Below are 23,922 nucleotides of genomic sequence, written 5' to 3' on the forward strand. Positions count from 1 at the left end.
AGGGACCGCGGCCATGTACACACTGAAGACATTCCCTAAGCATGTGGCCCAAGGGACTCCCGCCCTGTGCACACTGAAGATGATCCCTAAGCGTGTGGCTAAGGGACCGCCGCCATGTACACACTGAAGACATTTCCTAACAATGCGGCCAAGGGACTGCCACCATGTGCACACTGAAGACATTCCGTAAGAATGTGGCCGTCTGCACACTGAATATGTTCCCCAAGCATGTGGCTAAGGGACCGCTGTGGACACACTGAAGACATTCCGTAAGAATGCGACCAGGGGACTGCCACATGTGCACACTGAAGACATTCCCTAAGAATCCGGCCAAGGGACGGAACTTAAGACGTTCCCTAAGCATGTGGCCCAAGGGACCGCTGCCCTGTGCACACAGAAGATATTCCCTAAGCCTGTGGCTAAGGGACTGCCGCCAAGTACACAATGAAGACATTCCCTAAGAATGCGGCCAAGGGACCACCACAGTGTACACACTGAAGACGTTCTCTAAGAATGTGGCCAATGGACCACACTGTAGACGTTCCCTAAGCATGCAGCAAAGGGACTGCCACCGTGTACACACTGAAGACATTCCCTAAGAATGTGGCTAAGGGACCGTCGCCATGGACACACTGAAGATGTTCCCTAAGCATGTGGCCAAGGGACGGATGCCATGTACACAGTGAAGACGTTCCCTAAAGTCCAGAAATGGGCCTGCGAAACATCAAAGGAAAGAATGTTGTGCAGGATCCAGTCATCCCACCGCTCGGTGTGTACCCAAAGGAAAGGAGATCAGCCCATCAACGGGATACCTGCACCCCCCGTGCACTGCAGCACTACTAACAGTTTCCAAGATATAGAATCAACCCATGTGTCAATCAACACATGAGTGCCTCAAGCAAATGTGGCATAGACACACAATGGAATAGTATGCAGCCATGAAAAAGGAAATCCTGCCATTTGCAGCAACATGGATGGGACTGGAAGATACAATGTGAAGTGCAATGAACCAGGCCCGGAGAGACAAATACCATATCATCTCATATGTAGAATCTAAAAAAGCTGAATGCACAAATGCAGAGAGTGCAATGGTGGTTGCCAGAGAAGAATGCTGAAGTGTTTGTCAAAGAACGTAAAATTTCAGTTAGGAGGCCAGGAGCGGTGGCTCATGTCTGGAATCACAATGGTATGGAAGGCTGAGGAAGGAGGATCACTGGAGGCCAGGAGTTTGAGACAAGCCTGGGCAACATAATGAAACCGCATCTTTAAAAAAAAAAAAAAAAAAAAAAAAACTGAACAAATTAGCTGGGTGTGGTAGCATGCACCTGCAGTCCCAGCTACTTGGGAGGCTGAGGCAGGAGGATCGCTTCAGCCTAGGAATTCAAGACCAGTCTGAGCAACATAGCAAGACCCCATCTCTACAAAAAATTTAAAAACTAACCAGGTGTGGTGGTGTGCACCTGTGGTCCCGGCTACCTGGGAGGCTGTGATGGGAGGGTCACCTGAGCCAGGAGTTGGAGGCTGCCGTGAGCTATGAACATGACGCTGCACTCCAGCCTGAGTGATAGGGTGAGACTGTCTCAAAAAACTATATAAATTACATTAAAATTAAATTTTTCGAGTTAGATAAAAGAAATAAATTCAAAGTTCTACCACACCACACAGTGATTATCGTTAATAACAATACATTGCGTCTTTCAAAATGACTAAAAGTAGATTTTACATATTCTCACCACAAAAAAAAAGTAGCTGAGGTGATATAGGTTAGAGTTAGGGTTATGTGAATATGTTAATCAGCTTGTTAATATGCTAATTAGCTGAATATTAATGTTAATTGGCTTGATTATTATGTCAATTAGGTTGATAATATGGTAACTAGCTTGACTTAATCATTGCACAATGTGTACTTGGATTAGAACATCACGTTGTACCTCATATACATGTAACAACTACTTTCTATAAAATAATTCTATAAAAATAGCTCACATTTCCAGGCAGAAAGCAAAACAAGTCCCAGTTTCGAGGACAGCTGTGACATATTTAATGGTGTCTCCTCTTAATTCAACAGTTTATATGACCATGACACAAGGGGCTCCAAGTTGCCAAGGAAAGGATTCCAGTTATGTGCTCAAGGTGTAGCCACACCGGTCCGGGCGTGATGGCTCACGCCTCTCGTGCCAGCACTTTGGGAGGCGGAGGTGGGTGGATCACCTGAGGTCAGGAGTTCGAGACAAGCTTTACCAATGTGCTGAAAACCCGTCTCTACAAAAAATATAAAAATTAGCCAGCTGTGGTGGCAGGTGCCTGTTACCCCAGCTACTCAGGAGGCTGAGACAGGAGAATAGCTTGAACCCAGGACGCGGAGGTTTCAGTGAGCCCAGATCGTACCATTGCACTCCAGCCTGGGCAACAAGAGTGAAACTCTATCTTAAAAAAAAAAAAAAAAAAAAAATTGTATCCACACTGCAGCCTAGACCAGAAGAGAAGACCTTCCAATGAGCAGACGAGGTCCTCTCACAAAGCGGCGAGTGTTCCCGGTTATTACCCGGAGGGCCAGGCCTGCTCAGGACGGTTGGTGAGATCAGGCTGTCCCCTAACAGACACCACGGCACGGCTCATCCTCCCGAGTGCATGCAAACTGCACTGAGCCGGCTCCCCATGGAACTCCAAAAATAGCCCAGCGGGGAAGAAATGGAATGTTCTAGAGGACACTGATTTTCATATTGAAATTTCCTATCTTTTTAAATTTATTTTGGTTGAGACAGTCGCCCAGGCTATTGCCCAGCCTGGAGTGCAGTGGCATGATCGTAGCTTATGGCAGCCTCAGCCTCCTTGGGCTCAAGGGATCCTTCAGCCTCAGCCTCCCAAGTAGCTGTGACCACACACATGTGCCACTATGTCTGGCTTTTCTTTTTTTTTTTTTTAGAGACAGCATCTCTCACTTTGTTGCAGAGGCTGGAGTGCAGTGGTGCGATCACATTTCACTGCAGCCTCCGACTCCCTGGCTCAAGTGATCCTCCCACCTCAGCCTCCTATGTAACTGGGACTACAAATGCACATCCTAAGTCCAGCTAATTTTTTTATTGTTACTAGAGACAAGGTCTCAGTATGTTGACCAGGCTGGTCTCAAACCCCTGAGTTCAAGTGATCCTACTGACTTAGCCTCCCAAAGTGCGGCTGTTACAAGCATGAGCCACCACACCCAGCCTCTTTTTATTTTATTTTTGTAGGCACAGGATCTCGCTGTTGCCCAGGCTGATATCAAACTCAGGCTCAAAAATCATCCTCCTGCCTCAGCCTCCCAAAGTGCTGGGATGACAGGTGTAAGCCATTGTGCCCGGTCTCATACCATTTTTGTATCATGAAACTTTATTATTCTTTGGATTTCTTTCCCCCAAGAACTTAAACGTGTTAAGAAGCAAACCAACACCTTTTAAAACCTAAACATAATTCTTAGCTTGTGGATCCAGTTTTGGAAGCAATTTAAATTCTAGAAATCCTGCAGTAACTGCCTATTTGATAAGTTCTCAGAGTCCCTGCCTTTCCAGTTAAACACAAATAAAATAGGAGTCCAGTGACCTCGAACACCCCAAAGTAAGAACGCACAAGCTAAAAGCCAGTTGGAGCCTGAGTGTGAAAAGGCAATCACTCCTTCTGCATCAAAACATCTGCACCCACGGGTCCACCCATCAGCCAAAAGCCACCTCAGCAGTGCTACCAAATCAGGGAAAAGAAAGGCTACCCTCTTTCTTCAATGCAAGCCCTCTAAGATAACGCACAACCTATGAGCTCACATAAATTAGGGCACAAAGAACCCAACTGAAATCCTGGCAGAACAAGCACAACTTCTGCTTAATCGTGAACTCATTTATTTATTTAGAGACAGGGTCTCACTCTGTTGCCCAGGCTGCACTACAGTGATGCAATCTCAGCTCACTGCAGCCTTGACTTTCCGGGCTCCAGCGATCCTCCCACCTCCGTCTCCCAAGTAGCTGTGACCACACGTGTGTGCCACTATGTTTGGCTAATTTTTATTATTATTATTATTATTATTATTTTTAGAGGCAGCATCTCTTGCTTTATTTTCCAGGCTGGAGTGCCATGGTGTGGTCACAGCTCACTGCAGCCTCCAACTCCCAGGCTCAAGTGATCCTCCCACCTTCGCCTCCTGAGTAGCTGGGACTACAGACATGCGCCTCCATGCCTGGCTAATTTTTTGTATTTTTAGTAGAGATGAGGTTTGGCCATGTTGCCCAGGCTGGTCTCAAACTCCTGGGCTCAAGCGATCTGCCTGCCTCGGCCTCCCAAAGTGCAGGCATGACAGCCACTGCGCCTGGCCATGCAGCTGTTTTAATAAGCAATTCTGAGAAGACACAAATGCCCCCCTGCTCTTTTGTGATAATATTAACACAGATTACTGAATTCATGACAAAAACCTCACACATGTTACCTAAGGAAACACAGAGCCCAGAGTGTTCGATCTGAACTGTTTCTCAAACCAGGAAGAATAAGTGGATTCCAATTAGTGCCTCAAGAAAAAAAGGAATAAAGTGGCAAAAAAAAAAAAAAAAAGTAAAGTAGTTTCAACAAACTCCAGCCGTTATTTTTGGAACGCCCACTTGCCACAAACAGTGTTTACATTCATAATTTTTTTTTTTCTGAATTTCTTAATGGTTGGGGAAAAAAAAAAGAAGTCAACAGAGCAATAATATTTCTTAACACAACATTTATATAAAATTTAGTGCCCATGAAGTGGGAGTGGAATACACGGAGTCTCGCTCTTGTCGCCCAGGATGGAGTGCAGTGGCACGATCTTAGCTCACTACAACCTCCGCCTCCCTGGTTCACGCGATTCTCCTGCCTCAGCCTCAGTACCTGGGATTACAGGTGCCCACCACCATGCCCAGCTAATGTTTGTATTTTTAGTAGAGATGGGGTTTCACCATGTTGGCCAGGCTGGTCTTGAACTCCTGACCTCAGGCGATCCACCCGCCTCGGCCTCCCAAAGTGCTGGGATTACAGATATGAGCCACCGCGCCCGGCAATGGATGCTTTTAGACACAACGTCAGAACTAAGTTGTTGAGAGACAGAGTCCGCAGAGCCAAAAATATTTCCTCTCTGACCCCTTGAAGTTGACACCATCAGGGTACTCATGCCAAGGACCTCCCGCATCGGATTGCAACACAAAAGGACAAGCAGCCACAGCTAAGACAGAGCCCGGCTGCAAAGCCCTGAAACCTGACAGCCTCCCAGAAGTTGCTCAGAAAGGAATCCATGCAGTGTGAGAAAATCTGGAAGAAATGAGCCAAACCCTGCTGTTTTCATCATCTGAAGAAATGAGCCAAACCCTCTGCTGTTTTCGTCATCTGAAGAAATGAGCCAAACCCTCTGCTGTTTTCATCATCTGAAGAAATGAGCCAAACCCTCTGCTGTTTTCGTCATCTGAAGAAATGAGCCAAACCCTCTGCTGTTTTCATCATCTGAAGAAATGAGCCAAACCCTGCTGTTTTGCTGCAGATGGTCCTGTGAGAGTTTGCATTCTCTGTTCACCAGGCAGGAGCATGGCGAGTTCATTTTATGAAACTCTCAGGTGAGCCCCACGATTTGACGGGGCAGGAATCACTGGGAAAGGACGGGGGGGCGCACCTGAGATCACAGTGGGGAAAACAGTAGAACTGCTGCCCAAGCACATCTGAGACTGGGACGAGGTGCAGGAAGATCGTCGGAACAAAAGCAGGAGCTGACTGCGCCAGGAATCCGGTCTCTGGGCCTCCTCTGCACTCATGAGCAAATCGACGGCACCACCGAGATTTCAGCGCCCCAAAAACAGCCCAACCGGCTCCTTCCCACCAGCTGCCCCTTTACTAAAACATCCGAAACCTTTTTCTCACTTTCCCCAAGCTGTTTTCCTCACCCTTCAGAGGCCTGCTAGGAAAACAGTTCGAAGCAGGCAATTCTGCAACAGGGGAAAAAAAAAAAAACCAACCAGCTCAGAGTTAGGGCTGTACAGCCAGATCCACGCGCGAAAAAAAAACAAACCAAAAAGTCCCACCACTTGGAGAAGGAGTGGCACACAGGCCCGGATGAGAACTATGTCGGGGTTAGGGCCCCTCAAGGCCTAGAATTACTCCTAATGGGAAAAACGTGTAAACATGTCCCACTTAAATGAACATCACCATGCAAATGCTTAGTTATGAGGACTGAAAATGAACCCCTTTCAACCCAAAATGTGCAAGAAAAAGAAATTCGACATTTTAATGATACCCAAGGACAGGCAGTCAACCAACAGCACGCGGAAAGGGCAAGTCCGGGCAGAGGTGCACATCGCAGCCTTCCTGGGCTTCTCAGGGGTCACTGTTTTCTTAGGAGGGAGGAAAAGAGGGAGGGAGGAAGGAAAGCAGAAAGGGAAGGAAGGAAAAAGGATGGAAGGAAAAGGAAAAGAGGAAGGGAGGGAGGGAGAAAAGGGACGGAGGGACAGAGGGAGGGAGGAAAGGAAGGAAGGAGGGAGACAGGGAGGGACAGAGGGAAGGAAGGAGGGAGGAAAGGAAGGAAGGAGGAAGGGAGACAGGGAGGGACAGAGGGGAGGGAAGGGGGGAGGGAAGGAGGGAGGGAGGGATGGGGAAGGACGGAGGGGAGGAAAGGGAGGGAGGGAGGAAAGGGAGAGAAGGAAGGAACGGAGAGAAGGGAGAGAAGGAAGGAAACGGAGGGAAGAAAGGAAGGGAGAGTAGGGAGGGAGAGAAGGAGAGAAGGAAAGGAAGGGAAGGAAGGAAAGGGAGAGAAGAAAGGAAGGGAGAGAAGAAAGGAAGGGAGAGAAGAAAGGAAGGGAGAGAAGGGAGAGAAGGAAGGGAGAGAAGGAAGGAAAGGGAGGGAAGGAAGGAAAGGGAGAGAAGAAAGGAAGGAAGGGAGAGAAGGAAGGAAAGGGAGAGAAGGGAGAGAAGGAAGGAAGGAAAGGGAAGGGAGGGAGAGAAGGGAGAGAAAGAAGAAAAGAAGGAAGGAAAGGGAAAGGAAGGGAAGGGAAGGGAGGGAAGGAAGGAAGGAGGAAAGAAAGGAAGGAAGGAAGGAAAGGGAAGGGAGGGAGAGAAGAGAGAGAAGGAAGGGAGAGAAGGAAGGAAGGAAAGGGAAGGGAAGGGAAGGGAGGGAAGGAAGGGAGAGAAGAGAGAAGGAAGGGAGGGAAGGAAGGAAGGATTGGTTGGCTGAAGGAGAGAGGGAGGGTTGGAGGGAAGGAGGAGGGAAGGAAGAGACAATGTGAGAGGAGGTGAGGAAGACAGGAAGAGAGGGGAGACAAGGAGGCTCGAGGGAGAGGGAAGGCGCTGATGCCATGCGGACCCATCCAGGCTGCCTCGTCCATCGGGCCTCCGTTTATACAACTGTCCACTAAGTGAAGGAACCGGCGAAAATCTCTGCTCCCGGAGAATGTTTTCACCAGCTGCCGGCTTTATTCACTTAGAAATTTTGATGCCAAAACACCCGAAAGTACATCATAACTTGAGGATTTACAGACGAGAAAGAGGAGCACAGAACTGACCGTGGGTGCCCTGGAAAAAGTTGCTTTAAACAAGGACTACAACAAAAATAAAAAGAATAATAATAATAAAAAACCTCCCTCCACTCCCAGGATCAAGGGGTTCAGACAAACTGCAGTCCAGACGGACACGCGGCAGACAAATGAATGAGGAGCTAATTTATTTCTCTGGTTTATTGAACAACAGTCCAACTTTAAAGCATTAAATAAGAGGCAACCATTCAGGAGGGGAACAATGGCTTAAAAATAAAAATGAAGACAGAGCAGGAGCAGTTCACATTTTTCACGTGAGTGACGAAAAGCAAACGATTGTTAGAGACGTAAAGAGAACGTTGGCGATGCTACAGAATTGAGGCCACGGAGGCATGGGCTGCCCTGCGTCCCCAGCCTCGGGGCAGAACAGAGAGCAACCCCAAAGCCTGCCCCACTGTGTCCCAGCTGCCCTTCTGCTGAGAACACCGGAGCTGGGGGTTCCAAGTTCGCGGCAGAACCGCTTCACTGAAAAAGAAAGCAAAGGTTATGTGGATTTCTCCCGCGCTTCCTTTTCTACAGACTTAAACCGGCTCAGGACGTAAGGATAATTCTGTGCTGCTTGTAGCCCTGAGAAGTCAGCAGCTGTGAAATGCAGGTAGTTCCTGCTTCACCCTCTGACACCCAGAGTTCTTGGCGTCTCGGCAGAACATTGCCTGGGGATGAGTGGGGTCATCCCTCCTAGATAGCGTCCTCCCCAGCCCAGCTTGTCTTCACGGAGGCAGAGAACCCGCTGCACGTAGAATCCAAGCAATATGCTAAGCCTCGTGAAGTATTTTTCCTCCAGTTAAAAAGCAGTTCTACATGTTGGAAAACGTCTTTCTGTTTCCCTGAATGACAGAAAGCAACTCGCAAGAATGCAGCCACGGACAACCCCTCCGGGGGCAGTATTTTAAAATTCGTTTCCCCTATGGTATTGAGTTTAAAAGAGAAAAATCAAGAGTCATTTCCGGTAATCAAATCAAAAACACCCTATGTGGAAAAGCTGGCCGCATGGGGGAACTGGACTTTTAGGACTGAGACACCGAAGACATAACCTCCGGACCCGTGAGCCACCCACTTTTGTTTTGTTTTGTTTTGTTTTGAGACGGAGTCACTCTGTCGTCCAGGCTGGAGTGCAGTGGCGTAGTCTCGGCTCACTGCAACCTCCACCTCCTGGGTTCAAGCGATTCTTCCGCCTCAGCCTCCCGAGTAGCTGGGATTACAGCGCATGCCACCGCAACTGGCTAGTTTTTTGTATTTTTAGTAGACACGAGGTTTCACCATGTTGGTTGGCCAGGCTGGTCTCGAAGTCCTGACCTCAGCGTGAGCCACCACGCCCGGCCACCGCTCAGTTTTAAGTACCAATTCTGCAAAGTGAATTTTGGCAGGGAGCAGGGAGCAGGGAGCAGGCTCTCCCGCAGCAACCTGTCGAAAATACAACACATTCCACACCTTTTTTTTCTCTTTTTGCTTTTTGTTAAGTGCCTGCATTTTTGTACTCATCTGTCACATTTTTAACCGAACATTTAAAAAAAAAAAGGTCTCTCTTTTTAAGAAGGGCATTTTGCCTAAAAGGTCTCTTCCCCATTTCCCAGAAGCAAGAGGTCCCCGCTTGCATGAGAATGTAAACATGAATTCAGCGATCTGGACCTCGCAGAAGTCACACATGATGATTGGGAAAGGCTCCTTCGATGCCACCCAGAATGTTCCTGCGTTTCTCCTAAACCCTCCCAGGGAGAACTTGAATCAGACATGGTGTGGGTCCTAAGTATCTGTGAAAGAAGCAACAGCTCCTCTAGGCTCTGCTGCACGCAAGGAGTTGAGCGTTGGCAATTCCCAAGCAGAAGTCGTCAGGGCACCGGGAATGGGGAGGAAATGAAACCCACTCAAAGCCACCTCTCTTGTGTCTTTTTTCTTTTTGAGAGCCTCACTCTCGTCGCCCAGGCTGGAGTGCAGTGGAGCAATCTCAGCTTACTGCAACCTCCACCTCCCAGGTTCAAGCGATTCTCTGGCCTCAGCCTCCAGAGTAGCTGGGATTACAGGCACGTGCCATCATGCCTGGCTAATTTTCGTATTTTTAGTAGAGACGGGGTTTCGCCATGTTGGCCAGGCTGGTCTCGATCTCCTGACCTCAGTTGATCTGCCCACCTCGGCCTCCCAAAGTGCTGGGATTATAGACGGGAGCCACCGCACCCGACCCTCTCTCGCTTCTCGAATCTCTTTTTCCACCTTCTAGGTGTCAAAGACAGTGGATGGTCTCTGAGGTTCAAAACCAAGCTGACCGGGTAAGTATTTACAACAAAGCATCCAATGGGCTGCTGCGGGGATGACTTGTAAGACAACCCGCTTCCTCGCTACAGGAAGCTGCTGTCCCTGATGCCAAAGAAACCGCCGCTGACGCCATCCCCCAAGGAGAACACCTGCTCCTGGTCCAGGCCCCACTCCCCCTCGTCCTGGTCCTCGGGTTCCGCCTCCGCCCCACTCCGGGCGTTCTCATACAGAAACACCTGCTCGTCCACGTGTGCGGGAGCCAGCCGGTTCCTCTTGGCGCTGACCACATTGGCGGCGGAACCGAAGAGACGCTCAGGCACGACGCGTGTGGCCGTCACGCACCAGTACTTCTGCAGCACCTTGGGCAGCAGAGGGAAGAGGGCCAGGCGGTCCGACCACCACTTGAGGGGGTCTTCGTTGAGGCCAAGCACCTTCTGGGACTTGAAGTTGCTCAGCTCCTCCACCACCTGGGCATGCCACTCTTCCTGGTCCTCCACGCCGCCTGTCTGGCAGAAGATCTCGGCCAGCATGTTGTTGATGACGCTGGTGGGCGGAGGCGTGGACGTCCGCATGAGCTTCTTTACAGGCGGCTCCTCGGGCACCGGGAAGATCTTGTCCTCGGCCGGCCGGTAGCCGCCGTCTTTGACCTTGTCCAGCAGGCCCTTGGCCTCTTCCACCACGCGGTTCTCCACCTGCTGCCGCTCGAAGGCGGAGAGGAAGGGCAGCCTCTTGTAGCGGGGGTCCAGGAAGGTGGCGACGTTGAGAAACATGTCAATCTCGGGCGTCTCCTGGTAGGTCTTGGAAAGCTCCTTGGCGATGACCTCCTTGGCCATGCTGAGCTCCTTGGAGTCGGTCTCCTTGATGTTGAGCGTGGTGTTGAGGAGCATGTGCAGCAGCGGCTTCACCATGCTGATGGTGGGGTACTTGGAGGCCGACAGCATCTCGGCCACCTGCTTGAAGGGCTGCAGGAGCTCGACCAGCCCCTCGATGGTGGCCCACTCGCTGGCCTCCAGCATGAGGTGGTGGTTGTTGCTGTCCTCCACCAGGACCCCAGCGATGACGAACTGCTGCTCCTTGAGGCGCTGCAGCATGGCCAGCGTGCTCCCCCACCAGGAGACGCGGTTGCTCACCAGCATGCAGTGGGCCACGTTCTGCTGCTTCTGCTTCTCATAGAGCATGTACATGGCCACAGCAGACTGCTGGAAGTACTCCACCAGTTTGCGGCAGCGTGACAGCAGCGCCCCCAGCTTCGGGAGCTGGAACGCCTGCTGGATGCCGGCATTGAAGGTGTGGCCCAGGCAGGGCATGTGCACGGCGATGTCCAGTAGGGAGCACGCCTTCACGATGTCCTTGCCATAGTTGGTGGTGGCCCCGAAGACCTTGGCGCTGATGCCCCACTCGATGAAGACCTCATAGAGCACCCGGGTGATGGTCTCCGCCGTGTTCTCTTCGGGCACCTCGAAGGTCTTCAGGCAGCGGGAACCCACGGACAGGCAGTTGGGGGCGCCCAGGCCCAGGAAGTGGGCGGCCAGCGTGACGTAGGCGCGGTTCTGGTTCTCACTCCTCCACATATCGGTGGAGATGCCACACCAGGTGGCCTCGGCCAGCTCCTTCAGGATCACCTCCCGGACGGCCCCGTACTTCTCAGGGATGGCCTTGGTGGAGATGTACTTCCGGCTGGGCAGCTCGTACCGGGGGTCAGCCGTCTTCAGCAGCACCTTGAAGGTGGGCTCATCCACGATGGAGGCCGGGTACAGCCCCTCGCAGATGAGGCCCAGCACGGCGGCCGTCAGCTCCTGCTGCTTCTTGCTGTCATAGCCATGGCCAGCCTTGACGGCCAGCGCGTCCTGCCCGGGCTGCTGGGACGACTCGGGCTTCAGCTTGGAGAAGGCGGTGGCGAAGGCCTCACGCATCTGCTCCGTGTTGCTCTTGACGAACTCGCAGAATTCCTCGGGGTGGTTCTTCTCCAGGTGGTAGGACAGGTTGGAGGTGTTTCCAGAGTAGGCGATCTGGGCCATGCAGATGCGGCAGTAGATCTTCTTCCACTGCAGGATGCATCCCTCGGCGTTGGTGTCGAAGCCGAAATACTTCCACACCTTGCTCTTGGCGCGGGGGTGGGCCACCAGCTTCAGGTCTGTCTGGGAGCTCTCCAGGCTTTTATTCTCCATTGCTTCTCCACCGGAGCCTGCTTGCTGGACGGCTGCTCATGCGTGGGGACCTGCTGAGAAGGGCCAAGACAAACACAGCATGAGAAGGGACCCAGGCACGCATGGGAGCCCTGCCGGGGAGACAGCCAGGGTGCCAGGGCAGCTCCGCTTTCAACCAAAGGGCACTGGGGCCGGACGGCTGGACCTTCCTTGCGGGTCACTTTTGCAGAGTGGAGGAGGGAACCTAGCGCAGGAACACGCTCTTTCTTCCACGTTAATCCGACTGCAGCGATGCCGCACGTGTCAACATACAGGTTTGCGAGTGAGCACGGCATTTGTGCAGGGCTGTACCTGACAAGTGCCTTTACTTTTTTTTTTTTTTTTTTTTTTTTTGAGACAGAGTTTCTCTCTGTCACCCAGGCTGCAGTGTAGTGGCATGATCTCAGCTCACTGCAACCTCCGCCTCCCAGGTTCAAGCGATTTTCCTGCCTCAGCCTCCTGAGTAGCTGGGATTACAGGCGCCTGCCACCACGCCCGGCTAATTTTTGTATTTTTAGCAGAGACGGGGTTTCACCATGTTGGCCAGGCTGGTCTCGAACTCCTGACTTCAGGTGATCCACCCGCCTCGGCCTCCCAAAGTGCTGGGATGACAGGCGTTGAGTCACCGCACCCGGCCTGACAATGTCTCTGTCATCGCAGGGGCTTGTTGTTCCTGTTCTAAGAGCTTTCCCAAGCACCTGCCACGTGGGAAAGTCGCGTAGATCTTTTCTGGGGATGAAGCCTACATAGAAGAGTCCACAAGTGGCCAGGCAGACCCCCCACTGCCAACCATCACAGCAAGAATCTCTGTTGAACGCCACCTGAGCTTCATTAACTGTATTAAAGAAGCCAAACAGGACCTCCATCTGGCTAAAGCCAGCTTTCCTATGGCTAAGAGGCATTGCACACTCTTCTCAAACTTTATGGTTTAAAATGAAGCCATGTGGAACGTCACAGGCTTTTTTTTTTTTTTGGCACAGGTGCATCCGTGATCTGTAAGCACGTCTGAAGAAGCATGGATTTCTCAATCCCTGGAACTTCTCAAAATGCCTATTGTGTCCAGTCACACCTGTGGGCAGAAAGGCCCAACTGGGCAAATATCACACCTGTGCAAACATCGGGCACTCAGTGTGAAGGCTTAGATGACCCAGAAGCCAGTCCCCAGGGTTCCTGTTGAGGTTGAATGCTCACACATACAGGCCCTTCCAGCTGCCACTCAGGAGGCCACCTCTGTGACTGGGTTGCCCAGAATGACAGCTGGGCTTTGTTAAAAGGTGTAATTGTGTCTGCAAGTGTCCAGTACAGTGCTCAGGAGGGTAAATAGCAAAATGCACCACCCAGGCACGTTCAGAGTATTGGGATACAGTCGGTGCAAGGAGGCATATTTCAGTGATGACTATAGTGGGCTGAAAAGCGTCCTCCCCTAACCAAAGAAAATCTGTATCTACCTGGTACTTGTGTATGGGACCTTGTTTGGAAAAAGGGTCTTTGCAGATGTATTAATAATGAAGGTAAGGATCTTAAGATGAGATTATTCTCAATTGGGGTGGTCCTAAATGCAGTGACCAGCGTCCTTAATAGAAGACAGATGAGGAGACACAGACACAGAGGAGAAGACCACATGGAGATGGAGGCAGAGACTGGACTGATGCGGCCACAAGCCCAGAACGCCTGGAGCCCCCAGGAGCTGGGAGAGGCAGGAAGGATCCTCCCCTAGAGCCTCCAGAATGAACTAGATAAAATCATGGTGGATTGAACAGTGGCCCGCAGAAAGATCTGTCCACATCCTAAAGCCCAGGATGTGCACTGAGATCTTACTTGGTTATAAGAAATTTTGTAGATCTAATGAGTTAAGGATCTGGAGATGAGATCATCCGGGATTCGGGTGAGCCCTAAATGCAGTGACAGGTGTCCTTATAAAAGAAGAGGAGACACAGACACAGAGAAGGCCACATGGAGACAGAGGCAGAGACTAGAGTGATGATGTGGCTGGCCTGAAGCCCAGGGACCCCAGGAGCCCCCAGGAGCTGGGAGAGGCAGGAAGGATTCTCCGCCTAACCCCCCGGAGGGAGTGCAGCCCTGAGACACTTTGATTTCAGCCTTCTGGCCTCCAGAACTGGGAGAGAATAAGCTATGGTTTTAAGCCCTCCAGTTTCTGGTACTTTATTAAAGCAAGGTATTCTGAAGGTTAATTTTGCCCCAAATAACGAGTGGAGGTCTTAGAAAGGCCCCCCGTCTTCACGGGCAGTCACGGCCTGCGTTGCTGGCTTTCCGTCAACGGTGCCTGCCCAGTGCTTTTTAGGGAGATGCCGCCACATGCCGGGTGAGCTGGGCATCGCCAGAGCCCAGCAGTGCCACTTCCCAAGACTGGGGTGCAAGGATGGGGGTCCTGTGACCAATGCCAGCACCCTGGTTTGTTCTTAGGTGGCAAGCCAAGAGAATGAATAACACGACCGGGACTTCCAGAAAACGAGGAACCCCCAAGCTGCATCTTCTGCAGCCGAGTTAGGGTGGGGCCCCTGGATTACACAATCAAAAGAGGGGGAAAAGAATCTCAAGAGGCCTCCTAAGTCCGACCTGAGTGACAGGACACAGCTGTATCAGATCCTCCATCATCATCGTCATCATCTTATTATTATTTGGCTGAAACAGGTTTTGGTACTTGGGAGGAAAAGGTTTACCTTCATTATTATTATTTGTGCTATTAGGCTGAAAGATGTCCCAGTCCTCAAACAAAAGTTTACATTGTATTTATTATTATTATTATATTATTACTATTATTATTATGCGGCTGAAAGCGGTTCTGGAACCTGAAGGAAAGGTTTCTATTCCATTACTATTATCATTTTTATTATTATTATGATTAGGCTGGAAGAGGTCCCAGTACCAGTAACAAAGGTTTATATTCCAATTATTATTGTTACGGTTGTTATTATTATTAGGCTGAAAAAGGTTTCAGTACTTGTAGCAAAGATTTTTATGCTGGCGCCAGGCACGGTGGCTCACGCCTGTACTCTCAGCGCTTTGGGAGGCCAAGGTGGGTGGATCACCTGAGGTCAGGAGTTTGAGACCACCCTGGACAACATGGGGAAACCCCTCCTCTACTAAAAATACAAAATTAGCCGGGCGTGGTGGTGGCACATGCCTGTAGTCCCAGCTACTCGGGAGGCTGAGGCACAAGAATTGTTTGAACCCGGGAAGCAGAGGTTGCAGTGAGGCGAGATCGCGCCGTTGCACTCTTGCCTGGGCAACAAGTGCAAAACTCCATCTCAAAAAAAGAAGAAAACAAAAAAAAAAGATTTATATGCTATTATTACTATTATTTTTAGGCTGGAAGAGGTCCCGATATAAACCTGGAAGAAAAGTTTATACTCGGTTATTATCTGTCTGAAAGAGGTCCTGAAAGCTGGAGCAAACGTCCATATTCTATTATTATTATTATTGTGATTATTTGACTAAACGAGGTCCCAGTGCCTGGGGCAAAGGTTTATATTCTATTATCATTGTTGTTATTATTATTTGGCTGAAACGGGTCCTGGTACCTGTAGCAAAGGTTTATATTATTATATTATTATTATTAGGCTGGAAGAGGTCTCGATACCCGGAACAAAAATTTTCATTCTATCATTATTATTATTATTATTAGGCTGAAAGAGGTTCTGGAACCTGGAGCAAAGGTTTTTCTTCTATTACTATTACTTTTGTTATTAAGCTGAAAGAGGTCCCAGTAACAGAAGTTTATATTCTATTTTATTATTATTTGGCTGAAAAAGGTGCCAGGACCTGTCGTAAAGGTTTATATTCTATGATTATTATTAGGCTGAAAGAAGTCCGGGTACCTGGAACAAAAGTTTATATTTTATTATTATTTGGCTGAAAAAGGTTCTGGCACTTCAGTCAAAGGTTTATGTTCTATTATTATCATTATTATTTGGCTCACAGGTGTCCCAGTACCTGGACCAAAGGTCTGTATTCTATTAATACTATTCTTATTATTACTATTTGGCTCAAAAGAGGTTCTGGTACCTAGAGCCAAGTTTTATATTCCACTATTATTATTTGGCTGAAAGAGGTCCCAGTACCTAGAAGAAAAGCTTATATTCTATTATCATTATAATTATTCTTACTATCACTATTATTGGTCTGAAAGAGGTCCTAGTACTGTGAACAAAGGTTTATATTCTATTATTATTCTTATTAGGCTGAAAGAGCTCCCAGGACCTGGAGCAAAGGTTTATATTCTATCATTATTATCATTATTACTATTGTTATTATTATTACTGGGCTGAAAGAGGTCGCAGTACCCTCAACAAAGGTTTATATTCTATTATCATTAATATTAGTATTATTATTAGGCTGAAAGACGTTCCAGGAGATGAAGCAAAGGTTTATATTCTATCATTATTATCATTATTCCTATTATTATTATTATTACTGGGCTGAAAGAAGTCACAGTACCCTCAACAAAGGTTTATATTCTATTATCATTAATATTATTATTATTATTTGGCTGAAAGACGTTCCAGGACGTGAAGCAAAGGTTTATATTTTATTATTATCATTATTCCTATTGTTGTTGTTATTATTGGGCTGAAAGACGCCCCACTACCATGAACGAAGGTTTATATTATTATTAATATTATTGTTATTATTTAGGTGAACAAAGGTTTGTATTCTATTATGATGATCATTACTATTTGGCTGAAACAGGTCTAGTACTTGGAGCGAAGTTTTGTACTGAGAGCCGAAATTCCCAAACCCCTAACCAAGTGACTCCTGGATGGAGAAACAACAAGCTCCCTCCCACATGTCTCCTGCTGTCAGAATTCCATGGGACTCCCAGGTAAAGAACCGTCCACATAGTAGGTGGGTTCCACCTGAACCCACGTAACAGCCACAGCAGAGCTGGCCTTCTGCAGTGGGTACCCTCCTTCCTCCTTCCTCCTCCCTTGCAGCGCTTCCGTGCAAGCAAGGCCACAAATAAAGTTTGCTGCAAACCAGCCTCTCACTGCCTCATTCTTCAAGACTGGTGCAGCATCCCCAGTGGTGGGGGGGTTTGGGGGGGACACTCCCCAAAACGCTCTCAGGGGGCCAGTGATTTCACGTTTCCAATTGCACATCCATAAGAGGCCAGTGGATATGCCTCACATGACTCTTACCAGAACTACACATCACAAGAGACCAGTGTGAAGAAGCAGAGGAAGGAGCCAGCTGCCGTCCGTCCCTTTGTGGATGAGGCTGACTAAACCCTAAAACTCAGCCACTCTTCTCCCTAAGTTTTTGTTATTTTGGAAATGACAATTACTTTTCTTTTAAAAAACATACAGCACATGGCCAAAGGGTACCAAGTTTCTGTTCGACGGCAGAAATCAGTTTCAGTGACCTACTGCACAGCGTGGTGGCTATAGTTAATAGTATGTTACATATTTCAAAATAGCTAAAAGAGGTTTTTATTTTTGTTTTTTTTTTGAAACGGAGTCTTGCTCTGTTGCCCAGGCTGGAGTGCAGTGGCGCGATCTTGGCTCACTGCAACCTCCGCCTCCTGGGTTCACACCATTCTCCTGCCTCAGCCTCCCAAGTAGCTGGGACTACAGGCGCACACTGCCACACCCAGCTAATTTTTTGTATTTTAGTAGAGACGGGGTTCCACTGTATTGCCCAGGCTGGTCTCGAACTCCTGAGCTCAGGCAATCCACCCGCCTCAGCCTCCCAAAGTGCTGGGATTACAGGCATGAGCCACCGCGCCCAGCCCGCTAATAGAGATTTTAAATGTCTTGTATGCAGTGTGTACTGCTCGGGTGATGGGTGCACCAGAATCTCACAAATCACCACTAAAAAACTTACTCATGGAACCAAACACCACCTGTTCCCCAATAACCTATGGAACTAAAAAACAGAAAAATAGCTAAAAGAGATTTTAAATGTTCCCACCACAAAGGAAAAATAGCAGGTGATAGATATTAGTTTGATTTAATTATTCCACAATGCAAACATACAGCAAAGCATCACACTGTGCCCCATAAATGTACACATTTATATATTTATATAAAAATATCAATTGTTTTTATTTACATCTAAATTATATAAATATAACTTATTTGTATTTTATATTTATAGAAAAGTATAAATTATTCTAAAAATATATATATTTAATAAAAATAAAATATAAAAACAATAAATATATTACATACATTTTTGGTAGTAATTGGCCTGTTACCATTACTTTTAAATAGTTAAATATGTTTTAAATTTCTGTTTTAATGTCTAACAGGATGACTTATTGACTGTTATAATCCACAAAAACAAAAACTGTCTGGGGTCCTCATTTTTTTGAAAGGGATTCTATGATTAAGAAGTTGGAGGCCAGGGGCAGGGGCTCATCCCTGTAATCCCAGCAGTTTGGGAGGCCAAGGTGGACGATCACCTGAGGTCAGGAGTTTGAGAACCAGACTGACCAACATGGAGAAACCCCATCTCTACTAAAAACACAAAATGAGCCAGGTGTGGTGGCACATGCCTGTAATACCAGCTACTCGGGAGGCTGAGGCAAGAGAATCGCTTGAACCCGGGAGACAGAGGTTGTGGTGAGCTGAGATCATGCTATTGCACTTCAGCCTGGGCAACGAGAGTGAAACTTCGTCTCAAAAAAAAAAAAAAAAAGAAAAAGAAGAAGTTGGAAAACTGCTGTTTTTACTTCTACCTGATTTCTAATAGCCACTGTTAAAAACCAACAAGAATTAACTTTCCCTTTACAGGTTAAAAAAAAAATAGTTTGAAAAGTAGGACTTCTATAAATAGCTTTGTAAGTGGGCCAGTTGGCATATTTTTTGTAAATACTCACTCCTGTGGTACAGCATTTACGAGTCCATTTTGCATCCCAGAAAGTGAAGGAATATTCTGTGGCCTATTATTTACAATAGAACTTTTAAGAAAAATTCTGTGCAGTATTGGAACTGGACTTGACTACAGGTACCATCAATTTTCTCTCCTTTGCAAAACTCACTGATGCATCAGAGAAAATGTAATTTCTAAACAGATCACCCTGTTATTAATACTGGTGGGTAGAGACTTTCTTTACTCAATACGATCACTTTCAACAGATTTCAGGCCATACCAATGTTCAAGTTTTGATGCCATATTAGGATATTAAATGCACTGATTAAATCATCTATTTTTAAAATCCAACCAACAGATACACCTTACTGAATGGGCCGCGTGGACAGTCTTAAGAACACAGAGACAGACCCTCTTATAGGAATTCTCAATTTGCTTCTAAACCCACTCTGTAAAGGCATGACCAACATCTATGATTAATTTGTAATTATCTTGTTTTTCCATGATGAACTGTAAGAAGACACCACTTAGGAGTGGATTCCAGCCGCAATTTCTTCCTTCTCATGCCATGTAAGTCAACTCATGTGGAAGGTGTAACCCAGGCATTTCCTTTGTAAGATACCTAAGAACATGCTGCATTTGGAAGTTCTAAGAAAAAACTGCCCTTGCTTCCAATCTGCAGTGGGGAAATTGGCCCTCTTGGTTATTCAAACAGCTTAGCTCAAATGCCCTGGACAAAGTTCAATGTTTCCTCATCAACAGCGAAGGCCTACCAGAGAGAAGCAAATAAGACATGCCGTTTAGGAAGCTGGCCACCAGCAGACCAAGGAAAACAGCATTCCTCCACCGGTATCGAAAATTATTTTTAATCCAGACACAGGAAGGGGCTCGATGAGGGCAAGCTACTGAAGTTAATCTTTAGAGAAGGCCATTCTGTTTCGATACACACCCGGGTACAGAGTCCCTAGGCAGACACGTGACTTCACCAGAAGCTTGTCCTCTTTAACAACCTTCTGTTGTTATTTCATCAGTAAATGGGGGGAAAAAAAAGAATCCAGCCCCCATTTCTAATGCACAAAGAGCAAGTTTTTCAAAGGCCAGTATTTTGGTGAGCTGCTGCAGGGACCCCGGCCTCTTCTGCCAGGGCCCACACAGGCCCTTAAGGAGGTTTAAGGGGACCTTTCTGTAAGCAAAACTGCCCGGATAAACATAATCCTCTGCGAGACTCCACACAATTGTTCAGCAGCTGTAAACCATTCACCTTGCAACTGATTACTTACTTCAAACAAACATGCCCTCCTGCCCTCCGAAAGCCTGACTACAGTTCCTTTACTCTCCTTCTTCTACGCACTTGTAATTATGCTAAGTGGGTTTAAAAAAAAAAAATACTGAAGGCCAGTTTGGCAGAAAAAGAAAAGCTTAGCTCACAGAAAACTCAAAGCTCTTTCTCTGGCTAGAGGCGGGAGAGAGTGAGGCTCATTTTAAAGCATCCACTCCAGGCGCGCTTCTCAAAGCGTGGCGCTGGGACCCCTGGGGTTCCCTCAGTGGGTGCAGAGTGGAAGTCAAAAGTCATTTCACAATAAGGCACCCAAGCACTTCGCCTGGCTGACTCCCAGTCTCCCAGAGGCGTGCAGTAGTGTCTTCCAGAGGCCTCCTGACGTGCCATGAAACTGTCTACAGAGGCAGAAATAACAGCCCTCTTCTTAGACTGCACATTTAAGACATCCAGGGCAACTCTACACCACCACCCCCACCACACTGACCCTCTGAACGCTCTGTTTTGGAAAACTGTTATTTTTGAAACAAAGTGTCATTTAACCTAACATGGAACTAACATTCCCTTTATTCCAGTTCACAAATAATTGTTTACAGGTTTCTAGGTTTAAATTGAGAATATGGGCCAGGCACAGTGGTGCTCTGTCTGTAATCCCAGCAGTTTGGGAGGCCCAGACTGGAGGATTGCTGCAGGCCAGAGGTGCAAGACCAGCCTGCGCAACATGGTGAAATGCCACCTCTACAAAAAATTTAAAACATTAGCCAGGTGTGGTGGCTCACGCCTGTAAACCCAGCACTTTGGGGGACTCAGGTAGGAGGATTGCTTCGGCCCATGACTTTCAGACCAGCCTGGGCAATGTAGCAAGACCCTATTGCTACAAAAAAAAAAATGGAAACATTAGACAGGTGTGGTAGCTCACACCTGTAATCCCAGCAGTTTGGGAGGCAAAAGCAGGAAGATCGCCTGAGCCCAGGAGTTCGAGACCAGCCTGAGCAACACAGCAAGACCCCCGTCTACAAAAATTTAAAACAGTAGTCGGATGCAGTAGCTGGTGCCTATAATGCCAGCACTTTGGGAGGCTGAGGCAGGAGGACTGCTTGAGCCCAGGGAGTTCGAGAGTAGCCTGGGCAACAGAGCAAGACTTCATCTCTACTTCCTATTACAAAAAAAGAAAAAAAAATTAATAAATTCTGAACCTGCAAATCTATGAATAGAAGTAATCTGCATACACAAAACACAGTGGCGGTCCTCACTGATGAGTTCAGACAGTAAACGAGTCCTGCAAAGTTGGAGATCTGTGACTCAGAGATGTTTACAAAGGCCGAGGAAACAAAGTTGCCACTTAACGGGCCTGCCCTCCCCACCAGACCTCCGTGGCTCCCCAGTGCCCGAGACGCCGCCTCTGGGCCCCCTCTGGAGATGTCCTCCGGAGAAGGGCCCATCCTCACTTACCCTGGGGTGGATGGGGGTCGAGGTTCCTGGGACGCCCCCTCCTCCCGTCCGGGGCCTGGCGGGGGCGCGCGGTCACTGGCCGACAGCAGGCGGCAGGCAGAGCCGCCCGAGGTCTTGGGCGCGGGGCGTGCGAGCCCCCGGGTCCCCGGCCATGGCCCGGAGGTGTCAGGGTGCGCGGGGGGGGCGGTTGCACGGGGGCTGCTCGGTTGGAGCCCGACCCGGTACAGGCGGGGAGGCCACACGCGCGGGGAGCGAAGGGTCGGGCCGGGCCGGGCCAGGCGCGCAGAAGAGCCGGCGGGGACGACAAGCGCGGGGCGGGGAGGTCCCAGGCGCGCACGCCCCCCCCCCAACCCCGGCCCCACCGGGACCCCCGCCCAGCCCCACTTCCGGGAGCGCCACCGCCTCGCCAAGGTCACGCGGAGCCCCCGCGCCCCCGCCCCCGAGCCAGCCCGCGCCCGCGCCCACCCGGGTCCCCGTTGCCCTGACCCCCGCCCCGCCCCGCTGACCTGGCTCCAGGAAGCCCCCGCGGCAGCGCCGCAGCAGCTGCGCCAGGATCACCGCGGCGCCTGCCGCGTAGACCCGCAGGGCCGCCCGCGCCGCAGACAATGGCGACATGGCTGCCCCGGCCGCGCCGCCGCCGCTTCCGCGCCGCCCGCGGGACTCTGCGCCCGCCCGCCTGGACCGACGGCGGAAACGCGCGCGCCCCGGACCGCCCCCTGCCCGCCCCGGACCGCCCCGGCCTGCGGGGACTCCCCCCCACCCCTACCCCAGACCCCGCCCGGGCCCTCTGGAATCCCGCACCGCCTGCAGGACTCGGGACCCCGAGCAGACGACCGACCCCAGCCAGGACAACCCCCCAGGACCACAGACTCCAGCCAGGAACCCCCCCTGCAAGGACCATAGACTTCAGCCAGGACCCACCCCCGCCCCCGCCCAGGACCACAGACCCCAGCCAGGACTCCCTCCCCAGGACCACAGACCCCAGCCAGGACCAACCCCTCAGGACCACTGAGCCCAGCCAAGAATTCCCCCTCAGAACCACAGACCCCAGCCAGAACGCCACCCCAGGACCACTGACCCCAGCCATGACGCCCCCAGGACCGCTGACCCCAGTCAGGATCCCCCCTCTTCAGGACCACAGACCCCAGCAGGGACCCCACACACACACACCCCCAGCCAGGACCACAGACCTCAGCCAGAACCCCCACCCCCAACCCCCGGGACCACAGACCCCAGCCAGGAATCCCCCCCAGGACCACAGACCTCAGCAGGAACCCTCCACAGCCCCTCCAGGACCACAGACCCCAGCCAGGACCCTTGCCCCTACCCGCAGGACTACAGACCCCAGCAGGGATCCTCACCACCACAAGACCAACAACCCCAGCCAGGACGTCCCCAGGACCACAGACCCCAGCCAAGACCCCCACCAGGGACCGCAGACCCCAGCCAGGACCACCCCAGTACCACAGGACACCCCCAGGACCACAGACCTCTACCAGGATTACCCCCAGGACCACAGACCCCAGCCAGCACCCAACTCAGATCCATAGACTCCTCCCAAGAACACCCCCCAGGACCCCAGACCCCTGCTGGGATCCCCAAGACCACAGACCCCCCACTGGGGCACCCCTAGACTCCCCCCAAGAACCCCACCAGGACCACAGACCTCCACCAGGACTCCCCAGGACCACAGATCCTCCCAGGACCCCCCAGGACCACAGACCTCCCCTGGGACCCCCACCACCCGGACCCCTCTCCAGGATCACAGACCCCTACTGGGGCCCCCTTCTAGGACCTCCACCTCCATCAGAACCACCCCTCGGACCACAGGCCCCAGCCAGCACCCCACAAGACCACAGACCCCTGCCAGGACGCCCCCCAGGACTACAGATCGCAGCTGAGACTGCCTCCCCAAGACCCCACACTCCAGCCAAGACCATGGAACTCCATTCAGGCCCCAGCCAGGACCCCCACCATGGGATCACAGATCCCCTACCCAGACCCCACAGGGGACCAGGACCACCACGGGAACCACCCTCCCCATCTTAGCCAGAATCATGTAACCCCACGCAGACCTCAGCAGGGACCACAAGGACTTGGACCCCATAGGGAACCCCAGACAACCACCCAGAGCCGCGCCAGGATTATGGACCAGGGCTCCCACAGAGGACTCTGGACAGCTGCAAGGACCATGGACCCCACACCCCGATTCCTGCTGACATCACAGACCCTGCCCCAAGCACAGACCCCACACCCGAGTTCCTACTGAGACCACAGACCCCACCCCAATTCCTGCCAGGCCACGGAAACCACCCACCAAACCCACCTCTTCACTTCCCTGCCCCCAACAACCCTGCAGGGATCACAG

The 23,922-nt window shown here is 50.2% G+C and overlaps 2 protein-coding genes across 4 annotated transcripts in view; both read right to left on the bottom strand.

Annotated features, from left to right (window-relative positions):
- The window catches only part of LOC129475920 (dehydrogenase/reductase SDR family member on chromosome X), a 318,446-nt gene extending 296,237 nt beyond the window's left edge, over positions 1 to 22,209 (bottom strand). The window contains exon 1 of the mRNA XM_055269660.2: positions 22,061 to 22,209. Within this exon, the coding sequence (XP_055125635.1) occupies positions 22,061 to 22,169 (109 nt within the window). The 5' untranslated portion in view covers positions 22,170 to 22,209. The remainder of the gene's footprint in view (positions 1 to 22,060) is intronic.
- On the bottom strand, positions 7,683 to 22,204 carry ZBED1 (zinc finger BED-type containing 1). Of its 3 annotated transcripts, none has more exons than XM_055269657.2 (2): positions 22,061 to 22,204; positions 7,683 to 12,024 (listed from the first exon to the last, which is right to left on the bottom strand). In XM_055269657.2, the coding sequence occupies exon 2, from the start codon at positions 11,972 to 11,974 to the stop codon at positions 9,890 to 9,892; it is 2,085 nt and encodes a 694-aa protein (XP_055125632.1). In that variant the 5' UTR covers positions 11,975 to 12,024; positions 22,061 to 22,204; the 3' UTR covers positions 7,683 to 9,889. The 3 variants fall into 3 exon arrangements, with proteins under 3 accessions (XP_055125632.1, XP_055125631.1, XP_055125633.1); XM_055269656.2 differs by having other exon boundaries at positions 7,683 to 12,027; positions 22,061 to 22,201; XM_055269658.2 differs by lacking the exon at positions 22,061 to 22,204 and adding an exon at positions 21,555 to 21,916 and having other exon boundaries at positions 7,683 to 12,027.
- Positions 22,210 to 23,922: the final 1,713 nt, after the last annotated feature.

This window comes from Symphalangus syndactylus, chromosome Y (genome assembly GCF_028878055.3).
Source record: "Symphalangus syndactylus isolate Jambi chromosome Y, NHGRI_mSymSyn1-v2.1_pri, whole genome shotgun sequence".
NCBI classification, from domain to species: domain Eukaryota; kingdom Metazoa; phylum Chordata; class Mammalia; order Primates; family Hylobatidae; genus Symphalangus; species Symphalangus syndactylus.

Excerpts from the sequence above, each read along its gene's own strand:
- ZBED1 (XM_055269657.2), bottom strand. The coding sequence starts at position 11,974 with ATGGAGAATAAAAGCCTGGAGAGCTCCCAGACAGACCTGAAGCTGGTG.